At 40.1% G+C, this 19010-nt stretch overlaps 1 protein-coding gene across 5 annotated transcripts in view; it reads left to right on the forward strand.

Annotated features, from left to right (window-relative positions):
* The first annotated feature begins 9970 nt into the window (after positions 1-9970).
* Positions 9971-19010, forward strand: part of GDPD4 (glycerophosphodiester phosphodiesterase domain containing 4) — a 177888-nt gene continuing 168848 nt past the window's right edge. For 4 of the 5 annotated variants that reach the window (XM_032357924.1, XM_032357922.1, XM_032357920.1 and 1 more), the window contains exons 1-2: positions 9976-10040; positions 15815-16008. In XM_032357924.1, the coding sequence (XP_032213815.1) occupies positions 15829-16008 (180 nt within the window). In that variant the 5' untranslated portion in view covers positions 9976-10040; positions 15815-15828. Of the gene's footprint in view, positions 10041-15814; positions 16009-19010 lie in introns of all 5 variants that reach the window. The other variant, XM_032357925.1, reaches the window with a different exon arrangement.

Genomic DNA, 19010 nt, shown 5'->3' on the forward strand with positions numbered 1-19010 from the left:
TACTTGGGGTATGCCTTTCTTCTTTTCCTTTTCACCTTTTCTAATTTTTCATTTTGAAATGATTTCAGACTTAAGAAAACTTTAAGTTGTAGGTGAATACTGCCAGAAAATATATTTTCTTCCCAAAAGATTTTAGATTAAGCTGCAGTAAGATGCCCTTTTATCACTGTGTACTTCAATGCATATTCTTTTTCTTAACACTCTTAATTATAAACAAAGAGAAAAGGACCTAAAATATTTATATTTATATTTATTTTATAATATATGTTATATATATATTATATTTATATTATAAGGTATTGGCTCAGGCGAGTATGGGAACTGAGAAGCTCCATGATCTACACCGGCAAGTTGGAGGCTGGTGAGGCCAGGGGTTCAGTTCAAAGGCCTGAGAGCCAGAGAGTCATTGGTTGTATAGATGCCAGTCATAGTCCGGTGTGTGAGAACCAGAACACCCTGGGGCAGGAGAAAATTGATGTCCCAGCCACGCACTCCACAGTTTTGTTCTATTCAGGCCTCCAATTAATTTGGTAATGCCCTCCCAAGCAAGGTCACCTGCTTTACTCTCTCCACCAATTCATATGCTAATCTCCTCTGGAAACATCCTACACAAAAACACACCCAGAAATAATGTTTAACCAGATACTGGGCAGCATGTCTGAGCATGGCATGGGTGGATATTCTGCTCAGAGTCTCATGAGGCTGAAATCAAGGTATTGGTCAGGGTCTTGAAGTCCTCTTTCAGTCTTACTGGTTGTTGGCAGAATTCATTTCCTTGTGGTTGTAGGACTGAGGTCCTCATTTTCTTTCCAGCTATCAGCCAAGGACTACTCTCAGCAACTAGAAGCTGCCAACAGTTTTCTGCCCACCCCCACCCCTGGCCCTTATGGGCAATTCACAAAACGAACCTTTGCTTTAAGCCAGATTAAGCCAGAGCACATCTCTCTTTCACTTTGGCAACCAGGTAGAGAAAACTGCTTTTGAAGGGCTCCCGTGATTAGGTCAGGGTTATTTAGATAATCAACTTATCTTAAGGTCAGCTAATTTGGGAACTCTTATCTTAAGGTCAGCTAATTTGGGAGTTTAATTACATCTGCAAAACCCCTTCACCACAGTACTTAGATTACTGTTTGCTTGGAAAACGATGAAGTTATGTACACCAAAGTCTGGGCATCTTGGAGGGCTCAACCCATTTGGGCTCCTATAACAAAACACCATAGACTAGGTGGCTTATAAACAAAGAAATTTATTTCCCACGGTTCTAGAGGCTGCGGTGTCCAAAAGCATGGTGTCAGTATGGTCAGGTCCTGGTGAAGGCCCTGTTCCAGGTGGCAGATGGTTAGCCCCTTGCTGTATCCTCATATGGCAGTAGGGATTACGGAGCTCTATGGGCTCTGTTTTCTGAGAGCACTAATCCCATTCATGAAGGCTCCACCCTACAAAGCACCACTGCCCCCATTTGTACCATCACTTTGAGCATTAGGATTTCAACATAAGAATTTGAAGTGGGGGGATACCTTCAGGTCATAGCAGAGATCATCTTAGAGTTCTGCCCAGCATATCCTGGAAGGGGCTATCTGCTCTCAGCCATCTGTTCAGGATACTTGAATTAGGGGATGGGAAATAACTTGAGTCGTATAACTGTAGTGCAGACCTGAACCCAGGTATTCCTTTCCATACCTCCATACTTTTCCTCCTGTCCTGATTCTCTTTGGCAGTTGGGAAGTCTGAACAATACACCATGTCAAGAGCAGGCAGATACCAACCTGAAGGCACTGCTAGAGTCATGAGGCTGGTTAGTGGTGACCAATTCAACTGAAGTCACACTGATACCTTTATCCTGCATTTGACTGTGTAACTGCCTTGTGGGTACTGTGCAAAGTGTCCTCACCCTTGGGTATAAGCAAATGGCGAACCACGGAGGAAGGAGTTTGGGGACGGAGCTACTCCTGGGTTCCTGTTAAGTTAATTGTGCTGGGTCAGATGTTATAGACATTTTCAAAAGAAGCCTCTTGTCAGAAATAAGGGAATATCCAAAACCATGGGAGATATTTGGAGGAAGTACATCCTATCCTACACTTGGATCCCTTCAAAAGAACCGTCACCCAGCCTATCCCATTCTTCTGGGCATCTCTTAATGACAGTGGGTCCTTTGCTAATCTGTCACAGTGGTGGATCAGTCGTCAGTTGCCAAATTCAGCAAGGGAAGGCTAGAAGCACTTGAGTGCTTTCTAACATTTACCTCCTATGAGTTTCCTATCCTACTCCACTGAATCACATTACCCACTACCTACCTATAAAACTATCCATAACAGACTCTTGGGTCCAATGACTAGCTCTTCCTCTACTTCCTGGGATGACACAGAATTCTTGGTCATTGGAAAAGTCTTGGGAGTAATCTTATAGATCCTGGTTAGGCCTTATTCAAGCCCTGTAACTATGAATATTGGCCTTAACTCCTGTGTGCACGCATAGTGTGTGCGCGCGCACACACACACACACACACACAGCTCTGGACTGGATAATATGTTCTGCCTAGGCTGTTTTCCTGTGGGGTCAAACGGCCTTTGCCTATTTGCGTTCAGTAACCACCTCCTATAACCCTATAACCCAGCTACCCATGTTTCCTGGGCTTCTTAAGCCAGACATTTAAAAGAGAGTTAATATCTACTCTTCTCAAACAGTTCCAAAAGAACAGAAATGGGAGGAAAACTTCCAAACTCATTCTATGAAGCTAGCATTATCTTGATTCCAAAACCAAAGACCCTACTAAAAAGGAGAATTACAGTCCAACATTCCTGATGAACATGGATGTAAAAATTCTCAATAAGATACTAACAAACCGAATCCAACAGTACATTAAAACAATTATTCACCACAACCAAGTGGGATTTATTTCTGGGCTGCAGGGGTGGTTTAATATCCACAAATCAATCAATGTGATATACCCCATTAATAAAAGATAAGAACCATAAGATCCTATCAGTAGATGCAGAAAAACATTTAACAAAATACAGCATCCATTCTTGATAAAAACCCTCAACAAAGTAGGGATAGATGGAAAATACCTCCACATCATAAAGGCCATATATGAAAAACCCACAGCCAATATCATCCTCAGTGGGGGAAAACTGAGCTTTTCCTCTCTAGTCAGGAACAAGACAGAGGTGTCCACTCTCACCACTGTTATTTAACATAGTATTTGAAGTCCAAGACTCAGTGATCAGAACAACAAAAAGAAAAGGCATCCAAATTGGCAAGGAAGAAGTGACTCTTTCACTATTTGCAGAAAATATGATACTCTATGTAGAAAACATAAAAGGCTCCACCAAAAAATCGTTAGAACCAATACATGAATTCAGCAAAGTTGCAGGATATAAAATAAACATAGATAAATATGTTGTGTTTCTATATACCAATAACAAAGCAGCAGAAAAAAATCAAGGGTTCAGTCCCATTTACAACTGCACCAAAACCCGTAAGATACCTAGGAATAAACCTAACTAAGGAGGTGAAAGACCTATACTCTGAAAACTACAGAACACTTATAAAAGACACTGAAGAGAACACAATGAAATGGAAAAACATGCCATGCTCATGGACTGGAAGAACAAACATTGTTCAAATTTCTATACTACCCAAAGCAATCCTCAGCTTCAATGCAGTCCCTGCCAAAATATCAACAGCATTTTTCATAGAGCTAGAACAAACAATCCTAAAATTTGTATGGAACCAGAAAATCCCAATTCCAGACTTCAAGCTCTATAACAAAGCTGTAGTGATCAAGACAGTATCGTACTGGCACAAAAATAGACGCATAGACCAATGGAACAGAATAGAAAATCCAGAAATGAACCCACAACTATATAATCAACAAATCTTCAATGAAGCAGGAAAGACTATCCAATGAAAAAAGACAGTCTCTTCAACAAATGGTGGGAAAACTGGATAGCAACATGCAGAAGAATGAAACTGAACCATTTTCTCATACCATACACAAAAATAAATTCAAAATGGATGAAAGACCTAAATGTGACACAGGAAACCATCAAGATCCTAGAGCAGAACATAGGCAGCAACCTCAATAACCTCAGCCACAGCAACTTCTTACTAGACATATTTCCAGAGACAGGGAAATAAAAGCAAAAATGAACTATTGGGACTTTATCAAGATAAAAATCTTCTGCACAGCAAAGGAAACAATCAACAAAACTAAAAGATAACCTTCAGAATGGGAGAAGGTATTTGCAAATGATATATCTTATATAGGGTTAGTATTCAAAAGAACTTATCAAACTCAACACCCCCAAAATAAATAATCCAGTTAAGAATGGGCAGAAGACATGAATAGACATTTTCCCAAAGAAGAATGGTAAAAGACACATGAAAAGATGTTCATCATCACTTATCATCAAGGAAATACACAGTGAGATACTACCTCAAACATGTCAGATGATGAAAATTAACACAGGAAACAATGGATGTTGTTACAGAGAAAGGGGAACCCTCTTACACTGTTGGTGGGAATGCAAACTGGTGCAGCCACCTTGGAAAACAGTATGGAGTTTCCTCAAATAGTTAAAGATAGAACTACCCTATGATGCAGCAATTGCCTTACTAGGTATTTACCCAAAGGATACAAAAATACGGATTTGATTCAAAGGAGCACATGCACCCCAATGTTTATAGAAGCATCATCTACAATAGCCAAAATATGGAAAGAGCCCAGATGTCCATGGACTGATGAAGGGATATAGAAGATGTGGTATATATACACAATGGAATATTTTTTAGCCATGAAAAAGAATGAAATCTTGCCATTTGCACTGATATGGACAGAGCTAGAGGGTATTATTCTAAGCAAAATAAGTTAGTCAGAAAAAGACAAATGCTATATGATTTCACTCATATGTGGAATTCAAGAAACAAAACAGATGGACACATGGGAAGGGGGAAAAAGGAGACAGAAGCAAACCATAAGAGACTCTTAACTATAGAGAACAAACAGAGGGTCGATGGAGGGAGGTGGGCAGGGAATGGGCTAAATGGGTGATGGGTATAAGGAGGGCACTTGTTAATGAGGAGCACTGGGTGCTATATGTATTTGACGAATCACTAAATTCTACTCCTGAAATCAATGTTATGATATATGTTAACCAACTAGAATTTAAATAAAAACTGAAATAAAAAAATAATATCTACCTTAAGATTCCAAGCAAACAAAATGATGTATGTAGAGCATTTAATACAATCCCTGACACCCAGCACATTCAGTCCCAGTTTTACACTGTTTGAAATCACCTGGTTTGTCAGGAGACTCTTTTATTGGCACCAAAATGAAGGTTTTATAAAAGAATCCATAACTAGGAATCTGGGTTTGCTTAACCCAATAACTGGTTTCTGGCTATAGAACCAATAGGTCAATCAAACATTGATAAAAACTTGTATCTATTTGTAGCTGCTTCAGGATACCCTGTTTAAAAGTCCAGGGTCCCCCATTTCCCCCCCCCCCACCAAATTGCTAAATGGTTAAGTTTAATCCTTAAGTTTAATATCTCTTTCAGATTTGTGGTTCAATATTTTTTCATTATAGGTGCATTAAAAGCAAAAATACTAATTTTATGATCTTTTACTAAAGAGGAGATTCATTACTTTTAATTAAAAGGACACTTGTTGGGGCGCCTGGGTGGCTCAGTGGGTTAAGCCTCTGCCTTCAGCTCAGGTCATGATCTCAGGGTCCTGGGATCGAGCCCCGCATCCGGCTCTCTGCTCAGCAGGGAACCTGCTTCCTCCTCTCTCTCTGCCTGCCTCTCTGCCTACATGTGATCTGTCTGTCAAATAAATAAACAAAATCTTTAAAAAAAAAAAAAAAAGGACACTTGTTAAAACAGGAGTACCATATGCATTTAGCAAAGATAATATCCAAGCTTTGGACTTGATACACTGCTGTGCAGTTGACTACAGTCTGGCATCAAGCCCTGGCATGCTGCCAGGAAAGAAATCAGAGGCTGCATTAGACCACCTAGGTGATGTGTAGCCACAGGTTTCATGCTTATCTTTTTCTTTGTGTCAGTTTCATCATTTTGCTGATTTATACAATGAGTACGTAAAAGTACCTTTGTTTACTCATTCTTTAGTCCAAAAAATGAGTGATAAAATTGCTCTAACAAAAATAGGAAAGCTACAAAAAGGCTGGAATAGCAATTGTCCAGACTTTAGCTGTGGGGAAAGTTAAATAACTAGTTTTTTCTATTTTGCTGAGAAACCTAGGTGATCATGTGCCATCCAAGATGTTTAAATGTGTGTGTGTGTGTGTTTGAGTGCATGTTTGCAAAATATATGAAGTTGGCTTTATGGACTACAGCAATCTGCAAACTCTCTTACATTGGTTTTAGCAGCAGTCTCTACAAGCCCACAGTGTGACAATAATCACTAGGAAAAAACTATATCTCAGGTCAGCTTATTCCTTATGGAAACTATTGGACCAAGAGCCACTATGCTACAGAAGAAAGGTAGAGTTTTGAAAAATGACAAGCAAACCTTCAGTTTGCAGTTTTGAAAATCTTAAAAAACAAAATTGAGGGGCGCCCGGGTGGCTCAGGTCACGATCCCAGGGTCCAGAAATTGAGCCCCGCATCGGGCTTTCTGCTCAGTGGGGAGCCTGCTTCCTCCTCTCTCTATGCCTGCCTCTCTGCCTACTTGTGCTCTTTCTCTCTGTTAAATACACAAGTAAAATCTTAAAAAACAACCCCCCCCCAAACAAACAAACAAAAAAAACAAAATTGAGAGGCACCTTGGTGGCTCAGTTGGTTATCTGTTTTCAGCTCGGGTCATGATCCTGGGGTCCTGGAATGGAGCCCTGTGTGTAGGACTCGTTGCTCAGTAGGGAGTCTGATTCTCCCTCTCAGTCACTCCTGCTTATGGACTCTCTCTCTTTCTGTGTCAAATAAATAAATAAAATCTTTGAAAAAAAAAAAAACCAGAATTGAGTTCCTCCAGCCCAATTTCTTTTGAGTTCATACTTTTTATCTAAGATCCGACAGGGTCATCAGACTTTGAACAATATTCATTGCAAAAGAACAATTTAACTAGATGAATAATGAGTCTACAAAATTAAATCAGTTCTGCTGGGACAATAAAGCCAGGAAACAATCTCCTCCAGATATTAATGGGCATCTGTGGTTTCTTAAACCATATTGTATCCCTCAGTTTACGTTCATTACTCATCTTTAACTTGTAAATCTGAAGCCCTCACAGAGATTAACTGAATTCTTTTGTTCTTTGAAATAAGAATGTTATAACTTATTTGATAAGTTCATTGGTACTCTTTTTTATACTCTGTTTTGCATGCTTTAGTTTGGTCTCACTTCTGCTTTAAAACCAGTGACAGAATCAGGCCTGTATTTGCTCAAACAACCTCCACAGTTTTGCTCATTCTCTGTTGATAAAAGGAAAAGTTCTCAAGGGGCCTGGGTGGCTCAGTCGCTAAGCCTCTACCTTCAGCTCAGGTCATGATCAGGGAGTCCCAGGATCGAGCGCCGCCTCGGGCTCCCTGCTCTGTGGGAAGCCTGCTTCTCCCTCTCCCACTCTCCCGGCTTGTGTTCCCTCTCTCGCTGTGTCTCTCTCTGTCAAATAAATAAATAAAATCTTAAAAAAAAGGGGTGCCTGGGTGGCTAAGTAGGTTAAAGCCTCTGCCTTTGGCTCAGGTCATGATCCCAGGGTCCTGGAATCGAGCCCCGCATGGGGTTCTCTGCTCAGCAGGGAGCCTGCTTCCTCCTCTCTGCCTACTTGTGATCTCTGTAAAATAAATAAATAAATAAAATCTTAAAAAAAAAAATCTTTAAGAAAAAGGACTCTAAAGAGGAACTCAGAATGGAGTTTTGGAAAATCTTCATATCACATAAAAAATTGCCTAATCCCTTGACACCTAATCTCAGTGGGTGCCAACCACTTTAGTTGTGCTAGGTCGAGGGTTGAGCTAGGATCCCAGAATGGAACTTAGGAGGAAGAGGGTAAACATTAAAGGATCAAACTACTTTTCCTACTCTACACTAAACCATCCTGATCCAAGCTACCATTCTTTTTTCTGGACAAGCCCTCCCAACTGGTTATTGGAGATATACTCCGGGGAACTCAGGGAGGTCAGAAAAAAAAAGGAAGCCTGTCTTACTCAGCTTAAAGGTTGTTGGATTTGTAGCTTCTATTTATATAACCAATTGTACCAAGCTTTATAGTAAGCACAGGGAATAAGTGATGAGTTACATATGGCCTCATCTTCAAAACTGGAGGCAGAAATTAAAGCAGAAATTAAAACCTCAGCAAAACAAAACAAAACAGGTAATTATAATCAATGCAGCTAATATAGTACTAAGAAGTTAACTTGGACAGACATATAGGACAAGGGAAGGAAGTACTTAACTGAGCCTGGTGGTTGTGATGGTCAAAGGCTTCCTGAGCTGAATCTTACACCAACAGAAAGAGTTAGCCAGGTAAAAGTTTGGGGGGGGGGGGATGGGAAAGACTGACCATAGGGACAACATGAATAAAGATACATAATGGTGTAGGGCAGTAGCATAAGAGGTTTGGGATGTATTTTATGGTGACTAACATAACACCATTAAAAAAGTAACAAAAGTTTTGGGTTTGCTGGAGTTTAAATATGAGTAGGGGTGAAGGAGAGTGCGGGTTGGTGGTGGTAAGAAGTTGGAGAGAAAGACAGGATCCAATTTAAGGGGCTTGAGCTTTACCTTAGGAGTGAATTTTAAACATGGTCAGATTTGCATTTTTTAAAAGATCACTAGCTGCTCTTTGAAAGGTAAATTTGGGGTGCGGCTCAGTGGGTTGAGCTTCTGTCTTCAGCTCAGTTCCATGATCCCAGGATCCTGGGATGGAGTTCCACATGGGGCTCCAAGCGCAGTGAGGAGCCTGCTTCTCCCTCTGCCTGCTGCTCCCTCTGCTTTGTGCCTGCACACTCTCTGTCTGACAAATAAATAAATATATCTTAAAAAAAAAATAAAAAAGAAAAAAGTAAATTTTAGGAATGGTAAACTGGAAGTAGTGAGATTCTTTGGCAGCCTACTGCAGTAATTATCTTGATTAACCCTTACCACAGTAGTACCAAGCAGCTGGTACTTACTGAGATGATTAGGGGCCTAGTGGGCATTGACATAGAGCAAGGGAAGGACTAGCAGAAATGGACAGGAAGTGTGAGGGCACCAGCAGGGAGGGACGCTGCAAAGGAAAGAGAGGAGTCAAGAATGGAGCTTTGGTTTCAGGTCTTGCCATTTAACACTTTGGAGCCACACATGATGTAGCCCATTTGAAGGAAAGCAGCGTAGGGTATACTGAGTTCAAGGTGTCTAAATAGCCGCACGATTCAGATAAAGATGACCAGCATACAACTGGGTATAATGGTCTAAGAGCTCAGAAGTGAGGTCCGAGTTACAGAAATAACCAGAGGAACCAAAAATTAACTAAGGGCGCCTGGGTGGCTCAGTGGTTTGGCCTCTACCTTCAGCTCGGGTCATGATCTTGGGGTCATGGAATCGAGCCTTGCATAGGGCTCTCTGCTCAGCAGGAAGCCTGCTTTCCCGCCCCCCTGCCTGCCTCTCTGCCTACTTGTGATCTCTATCTGTCAAGTAAATAAATAAAATCTTTTAAAAAATTTAACAAATAAAACTAAAACAGACCCATTGCTTGAAGTATGTTGGGGAGAAAAAGACAAGAAAAAATAATAAAAATGAGATAATGTATAAATAATTTGGCTACAAAAACGTTAATGCCTGAACTAAATGATTAGCTAGAGCTAAGCTTATGCTGAAGTTATTTTTATAAGAAGCAAAATAAGACAAAAGAGTAGGCCTCTGAGCAATGCTTGGGGCTTGCACCTGACTTCAGCCTCACGGCTGTAGAGAGCACGCCCCTGGCCACGCCCCCTCTACGCGGCCTCCACCGCCTCGTTGAACCAGGCGTCCATTTTGAGAGACGCTCGTCTTCTCCAGTAGGGAGGTCGTGTTTGGGTTTGAGGCTTTGAAGTCGCCGTAAGTAACATGTCCAGCTCTGTGCTTCCCCCCGTAAGCCTCTCCAGGAATAGGAAGCTACATAAATATTATCAAGCTGGCAGCCAGGAGCTGCCGTTAGCCCTGTGCTCTGGGGAGGCAACTGAGGCCAAAGGGCTTCCACTTGGCCCTGTCCCTGTCCCTGTCCCTGTCGGTGGGGCACAAGCCGGGCAGGCCCAGTGGCTTGGCTGGCGTCCAGGGCTGGCCTGCTGTCGGCTTGTCCGTGAGTCCCTCCTGGTGGGAAGTTCGGCTCTGCTCATTTGTTTCTCCCCTCTCTGCGGTCATGCCCGACGCTGCCTGTGTTCAATGTGTGAAAATGTTGTTTCTTGCCCATTTTCCAAGTTACTCATGGACGGAGCGTAAGTCTTGCTCTACTTTCTTCATCCTGGCAAGCACATTCTAGTGTTTGACTCCAGCACCGGGTGAACGGTGGTGCTCTTTGCTGAGATGCGACAGATTTCAGAAGGAATAGGTTTGGGAGGGAAAATCAGGGGTTCAGTGTGGGATATATTAATTTTGAGATGTCTGGGAGAAATCCAAGTGGAGATGTCGGCCGGGTGCTGGACGTTTGGAAGGGAAACAGTGTTTATTGATCTTTCCCTAATTATGATTGAACTCCAAGGATCTGTAGATGTGTGGGAAATTGTGGTAATGATTCTGGTTAAAATACTGCCTTTAGTTCAGTATTCTAGCAGTATACCACCCTTCCTGTCACAAAGTTTTGTTCTTGGACATACCACTATTTGCAGCTGCTCACACCAAATTCATGTAGTTTCATCACAGTTTCAACAACAGCCAATTTGGACTTTTTCTCATTTCCATTGTGATTATTTTCCTTAGACCATGGGTTTTTTATAGTGTGAAATTCCCAAATGTGAATTTTTGTAATTATCGTTTTCTTACTGATTCCTAGCTGAATTGCACCATAGTCAGAAAATACGCTCTTAAGATTTCAATTCTTAGAAGTTTATTAAAACCAGTTGTGTAGTTCAATATATGACTTTTGATAAATGTTCAATTTGGGAAAGAACATACATTCTGCAGTCATTGAGTATAGTGTCCCATAAATGTTAATTAAGATTAGTTTGTTAATCGAGTTGATAAAATCTTCTATATCCTTTTAGACTTTTTTGTCTGCTTATTAGATCATTTATTGAGAGAAGTATGCTAAATCTCCCACCATGTCTGTGAATTTGTCTACTTCTCCTGTAGAAGCCATGTGATTGGGTGCCTATGAACTGGAAATTATTTTTTAGTCATTTTGCATCTTTATGAAATGTCCTTTTTTGTCTTTACTGATTCTGTTTGCCTCAAGCAAAAAGCAAGCGAGGTATTGATCTGCTGGTAACTAGTGAGGTAGATTGTATTATTTGGCTCCAATTCTTACCCTTCCTTTAGTTATGCCTTTTGTGTTCACACTCCTTTTGCCTTATAACTTATAATGCCCTCCTACTGTGAGTTCACTTACTCTGCTTCTGATTTTGACTTGAAGACATCCTTTGCAGCAGAGCCTTGAGATGGATTTGCATATTACAGCTTACCCTCTTGGACAACTGCCACCATCAGGAAAATATACTCTGGCCAACTCAGTTGAGCCATACATGGAACAGAGCCAGGTCACTCCGGTCATACTAGCCAAGGCCAGTCTAGATCAACAGAGTATGAGCAGTAAATGCTTATTGTCACATGTGACTCAGGTTTCATCTTTGATTGGTATGTGGTGTTGTCTTGGTAATGGGACACTAATCTTTCCATTCTTTTACCTTCTGTAACAACAAACCAAATTCTTGTAAAGAACATATTGTTGGGCTTTGTTATTTTTATCCACTTAGACAATTTTCAATTTTTTATTTTTTTATTTTTACTTTTTTTAAAGATTTTATTTATTTGACAGACAGAGATCACAAGTAGTTGGAGAGGCAGGCAGAGAGAGAGGAGGAAGCAGGCTCCCTGCTGAGCAGAGAGCACAATGCGGGGCTTGATCCCAGCACCCTGGGATCATGATCTGAGTCAAAGGCAGAGGCTTAACCCACTGAGCCACCCAGGCGCCACATTCAATTCTTTTTAAACATGGAGCATTTAGACTATATTTAAAGGAATTACTGGTATATTTAAGTTTAAATTTGATTCACCACTTGCTTTCTATTCTTCTGTGTTCCTTTTTCACTTTTTTCTTGCTTTTTGATTGAATAATATTTATGATTTCATTTTATTTTCTTTGTTGGCTTATTATATACACACCCCTTTTCTCTTACCTCGTGGTGTACAGTATATGTCTTTAACTTATCAGAGTCTACTTTTAAATTATATTATACCACCTCATCATATATCATATGAGAACTGAATTAACAGTACACTTTCATTTTCCTGCTCCTGGCCTTTAAACTCTTGTCATACCTTTTACTGCTGCAATTGTTACAAGCGGAAATATTCATTGTTACTGTTTTTGCTTCAGTCAGTTATCTTCTGAAGTAATTTTATAAATAAGAAAAACATTATTTTATATCCACCCATATATTGAATATTTCTGGTGCCTCATTTCTTTATGTAAATGTGTATTTCCACCTGGTAGCTTTTGCTTTCATATTGGGTGATCTTAACATTTCTTGTAGTGCAAATCAGCTGGTGATTAATTCTTTTCTAGTTTTGAATATCCAAAAGGTCTTTATTTCACTTTAATTAAAAAAATTTTTTAAAGATTTTATTTATTGGGGGCACCTGGGTGGCTCAGTTGATTAAGCATTTGCTTAATTTCCCCTGTTTGTATGCTCTCTCTCTCTCAGATAAATAAATCAGTTTTTTACTAGAGAGTGAATGAGAGAGAGAGAAAATACGAGTGCGGGGAGGGGTGGAGAGGGAGAAGCAGACTCCATGCTGAGCAGGGAAACTGACTCAAGACTCAGTCCCCAGACTCTGGGACCATGACCTGAGATGAAGGCAGACGCTTAACCAACTAAGCCAACCAGGTGCCCTTTCACTTTCATATTTTAACACTGTTCATTATGAGTGCTGAATTCTAGCTAAATGTGTTTTATTCAGTTCCTTAAAGATGTTGCTCCACTGTCTTTTGGCTTGTATTGTTTTCAACAAATTATTTTTGTTGAAAAAAATGTCAAGAAGTCCTCTTTATTCCACATGTAATACACCTTTCCTCTCTGGCTGGTGGTGAGATTTTCTCTTTACTAGTGTTTTTAAGCATCTTGATTATGATGTGTCTTATAGTTTGCTGTGTGTACTTTTCCTTAGGGTTTGGCGTGCTTCTTGGCTCTGTAGGTTTATAGTTTTCATCATATTTGGAAACATTTTGGCCATTAATTTTTTAGATATTGTGTTTATTCCTTTCTCACCTCCGCCCCCCACCCCCCGCCTTTTAGGGATTCCAGGCATGATTATATTAGACTGCTTATAGTTATTGTGTAGCTCACAGTTGATCTCTTCATTTAAAAAAAAATTCTCAAATTCTCTAATTCTTTCTTTTGTAGTATCTAATCTGCTATTAATCCTTGCAGTGTACTTTTCATCTCAGACACTATGTCTTTCATCTCTAAAAAAGATTTTATTCATTTATTTGACAGAGAGAGATTACAAGTAGGCAGAGAGGCAGGCAGAGAGAGAGGAGGAAGCAGGCTCCCTGCAGAGCAGACAGCCGATGCAGGGCTTGATCCCAGGACCCTGAGACCATGACCTGAGCTGAAGGCAGAGGCCAACCTACTGAGCCACCCAGGTGCCCCCAGTTTACATATCTTAAAAATACCTTCCCTGTTTCTCCTTAACATGTTTATTTTCTTCTACTGTCCTCAACATATTGAATACAGTTGTAAAAATGTTTGGTGTCCTACCCTGCTAATTATATCACCTGAGACATTTCTGAGTTGTTGATAGTTTTTTCCCTCCATATGGGTGCATTCTCTTTTTTATGTTCCTGGTAATTTTTGATTGGATATTAGGCATTGAGAATTTTGTTTTGTTGGCTACTTCTCTTGTTTGTTTGTTTGTTTGTTTGGTTTGTTTTTATTCTGATCTTTGTTTCAGAACAGAGCCAAGTTATTTGGAAACATTTTTACTATCTTGCAGATCATTTTTTAAACTTATTTATTTATTTGAGAGAGAGTGAGAGAACAAGCCAGGGGAGGGACAGAGAACCAGTGGGTTCAATGTGGGACTCAATCCCAGGACTCTGGGATCATGACCTGAGCTGAAGGCAGATGCTTAACCGACTGAGCCACCCAGGCACCCTTGAGTCTCATATTTAAACTTCGTTTGGCTAGGCCATTGTCCCTAGTAGTAGCCTTTAATGTAGGCCTAATTTTTCCCCCCCACTATTGAGGCAATACCCTTCTGAGTATGCTTCTAAGTGCCTATGTATTATAAGGTTTTTCTGCTCTGAAGGAAACACCAACTATTCCCAGCCTTTTGTGAGCTCTAAATGTCTAACCACCTCGTTTTGTGTGATTCTTTTTCTAACGTCAATAATTTCTTACTAAGCATGTACTGATTAGTATCAAAGGTTGCTGTCCTTCACTGCCTATTGTCCACTGTGTGAAAACCTTTCTTTCATATTTTCCCCAGGTTTTTTAGTTACTTAAGCTGGGAAGGTTACTCCAGTCCCTGTTACTCACATTTTTTGCCAGAAGTCTATGTTGACACTATGCACTCTGAACTACAGCACTACCTTTCACAGAAAAACAGGGTGGAGCACAACAGAAAGTTTTCAGGGGTAGAGACCATGCCTGGGATCAGGCCCTTTAAGACTTCTTGTTTGTTTATTCTTAAATACTTAGGGGGTTTTGTTTTTGTTTTTGTTTTTTTTCCCCCTAATTCCACACGAATTTTATCTGAAAGTGTCCTATTAAAGTAGGGTGAGAAAATTCAGTAGTAACAGCTAGATATAGCTCAATATCTCCTTCCCTCCCTCCCTCTTTCATTCTTCCTTCCTTCCTTTCTTTCCTTTTCCTAGTAAGAAAAACCCCTGTCTGCCAGTAAAATGTAATGTTCAACTTCTTTAAGTGTCCTTAAAGTAAGGGGGAATATCCTTCTTTGTTCTTCTTCCTTTATCCTTGTTGGAATTTAGAATGATAGATACAGCTCAAGCAGCAGCCATTTTGGACCCTGAGAAGGGAGCCCTGTGCTGCTGTGGAACAAAAAGATGGAAGATGTCTGGGTTCTTAATGACACTGTGAAGCCTCGTACCACATAATTTTTAAAATATTTTTGTTGACAAAAGAAAAAACAAACTTGTCTTATTTCAGCCATTGCTATTTTGAAAATTCCATCATTTAAATTGAGGCTAACCCTAACTAATTCCAATGAGAGAGGAGCATAAGTGATGGGGCAGGCAGCTATATATCTGAGTCACTTATTAGTCAATGATTATATTTTTCTCATACCTCACCCATGCTCTCAAGTTATTTCAAGAGCACATTGTAGTTGAAAAAACATATTTGTATATATTATCTAATTATAATTTGTATATATTATCTAATGCTTTCAGCATTTATTAGTTGCCTAGGGCAGACAATATGATCCCATTTTAGGGGTAAGAAAACTAAACCTTGAATGGTGCATGACTGCAGTAAATACTAAACAAGTTAGTGGTAAAGGGGGATGAAGCTCTACTCATCCACTGAATCCAGTGCATTATCCTAGATTAAAAACTTTAAAATCTATCTTTTTTTGATGGAATTTTCTGTAGAGCAATGAGGTAGGAAACTTTTGAAGGAGCTTTTAGATTCTAATAATTTTATTTGTCATTTCAGCAAGAAGGTGCACCATGCTTAAGGGCAACAGGATTGAGCCTGGGAGCCAGAGAAGAGTGAAAAGGCATTATCCATGGATCCTATGTGGCTGCAACCGACAATGCTATATCACCTTGATTACTGGTTGCTACACCTGCGAGTGGCAGGTCAAGCAGGAGAAAAAGTCTTTACCTGGACCCTGCTGCTGCTCTTGGGTATAGAGACATGGGAAGGAGTTGTACCATACTTTCTCAGATGTGGGGAACGTGGGCTGGTCCCTGCCCATAAGAGCTCATTAGAGTCTCCAGGACAAGGGCATGGTAGGGCTCTAGTTCTTTGATGAAAAGCCTCCTGAAAAGTTCTGGAGCCAGAGTTAACCTTATAGAAACACATGCTTGTTTTCCTCATCTTCTTTCACTTTCATTTGCTTCTTTTTTTTTTTTTTTTAAACTATCTCTTTTATGTTATTCATTTACTCATTGATTTACTTTTGTTCTCATTCATTTATTTAGCTTTGAAAAAGTGAAGTTTAGTACAATTAGATGTTTTTGACTAGGAATTACAAGAATGCCTGAATCTTTAATTCTCTCTTCATTGTAAGTTTCTCAAAGAGCTGTGTTTATGAGGAAAATAACAGCAAGTGGGAAACAAGGTATTCCTTTATTATTGGTCAGACTAATGCTTGAGTTTCCTTAATGAAAAACTTTAGTAAGACTGAGTGGTAGCATGTGGCCTAGCCTTATTGAGGGCCTGTTACTTTAAACTCTTGGTTATATGTTGCGATTCTCTGGTGGCTGTTTGATATAAAAGACCAAATGATGAGCACACTGAAGGGATAAGAGGAGGGCCATATCCTAAAACTTCATGTACTTATAAACACAGTCCAACCAGGCTCTGAAATTCTGACCAGTTAGATTACTAGTTTCTTATGCCTATGATGGGAAACACAGGAAAGGGGGTAGAAATGGGAGGTTTTCCTAGATTAGTAGAAGTGTTCTTCTGTCTCCTATATCTTACCTTCCTAGTTGTTCTATCCACCTATAGCTGATAAGGACTAGTATATATACTAGTGACTGGGAATAACAAATGGCTTTGATATGATTCCTGCTCTCAAGCAGTTCATAGTCCCTTGGTGGAAGAGACAAGCACAATACAGTCTTAAAATACTGAGAGTATTTATGTGTGTATGTGTATATGCATACATGCCTCCATGTGCCAAGGGAAGGGTTGAAAATACTTCATATAGAAGGTGAAAGGTGATTAAGAATTGGGTAGGTAAGGATTAGGGGATGGCAGAAGAAATCATTTTGGAGGAGTCAGGTATAAGGTTTACCTTAAGTTGAACAGAGGATACAAATGGCAAAGTGATAGGAAGCAAAGCTAGAGAGGGAGATGGGACCAGTGTTATTTGGTTTTAAGAATTTGATCTCTGCCATGTAGGACATAAAGAGTCCCTAAAGATGGTAAGCAGATGTTGCCTGATCTGTGTTTTGGAATGATTATTTGATCGTGTGGAGAATGCATTGGAAGGTATGAAACAGGGAGGGAGACATCTTTGCCTTCAAAGAGAAAGTGATAGCAGTATATAAGGTAAGAGATGTTGGTGGTCTGGATTAGAGTGATGGTAAAGATGGAGAAGAGTGAATTGATTCAACAGAACCTTACTAGAGATGAGGCAGTAAGTTACATGGGAGTTACCATGTACTAAGAGAAGGAAAAGGGAGGCTTTGTGCGCAGGGTGGTATTTGAGTCAGTGTGGTATTATGGAAAAATTCCTGGACTAGAGCCTGTTTGGATACTATATCCCACTCTGCCCTTGGACTGGTTATGTGAGATCTCCCAGCCTCTCTACAGTTAGGGAATTTAACTAGATAATTCCTAAGGTTCCTAGATAATTCTCAAGGCCCCATTTCTGCTGAGGGAAAGGAGTATAGCATATAGGGTAAGAACTATCCTTGTGTTTTGGGAAAAGACTGCCTGGATTCAATTTATGGCTTTACCCTTGACTATCTCCAAATTAGAGCTTTACCACTGTGTTACCTTGGGCAAGTAACTTAACATCTGGTGCTTTACATGCCTTATTAGAATAATGGAGGTGGAATAGTAGTACCCATAAATAGGATTTGTTGTGGGGATGGGAGAGGTAATATGTTGAAGACACTTAGAATTGTGCTTGTCACACACTTAACCTCCAATAAATGTTAGCTATTTTATTACTCTTCTTGGAGTGACTGACTTGTGGAAGAGATCTTTCACATACAGAAATATGGGTACAAGGGACTGTGGGTAGAGGGAATGAGGTAGTTAGAAGTCAAGGGACAGAGAAGCACAGTAGTGTGCTTAGGAAAAACAAATTTCCAGTGTTGAAGTAGGGACATGTGAAATGATGGTAAGTAGGAGGGTAGAAAGGAATATTTTGATCAAATTATGAAACATCTTTGTGTCAAGTTAAAGTATTTGAATTTTCTCTTATAAACAGTGAGGAGCCTTTGAAAATGCTTGAGCAAGAATGGTAACAATGAGAATCAAAATAAGGAAATGGATTTATTCATCCATTGGAACACTTACTATTTGCCACAGTGAATTAAGACAATTAAGGCCTCAGCCCTCCTGCAGATTATAATCTAGTGGGACGAATTAGTTAGTAGACAGTAAATGAAGAAAGATTATTTCAGATTGTGATAAGAGCTTTGAAGATAATAAACAGGAAACTGTGTTAGAACCTGGGATGAGAGAGTGGTGGGAGAAGACCTCTTTGAAAAAGTGTCATGGGAACGGTCTCCTAAATGGAGAGGTAGAGTCAGCCATATGTACATCTGGGGCAAAAGTATTCCAGGCAGAGGCACCAGACAGTACAAAGGTTTTGAGGTGGAAGCAAATTCGGTTATATTCTAGAAACAAAAAGAAGGCCAGTGTGGCTGGCATTTAGAAATGGAGTTTGTAGGATGGGATGAGGTCAGGGATGGACAGGGGTTGATCATGGAGGGCCTTGTTGCCATGGTAGGCAGTTTGATGGTACCTTAGTACAATAGGAAGCTCTGGCAGTGTTTTGAGCAGGGTAATGACATTATTTGATACTTTTTTTTTTTAAGATTTTATTTATTTATTTATTTGACAGACAGAGATCACAAGCAGGCAGAGAGGCAGGCAGAGAAAGAGAGAGGTGGAAGCAGGCTCCCCACTAAGCAGAGAGCCCGACATGGGGCTTGATCCCAGC

Source organism: Mustela erminea, chromosome 9 (genome assembly GCF_009829155.1).
Source record: "Mustela erminea isolate mMusErm1 chromosome 9, mMusErm1.Pri, whole genome shotgun sequence".
In the NCBI taxonomy this organism is placed as follows: Eukaryota; Metazoa; Chordata; class Mammalia; order Carnivora; family Mustelidae; genus Mustela; species Mustela erminea.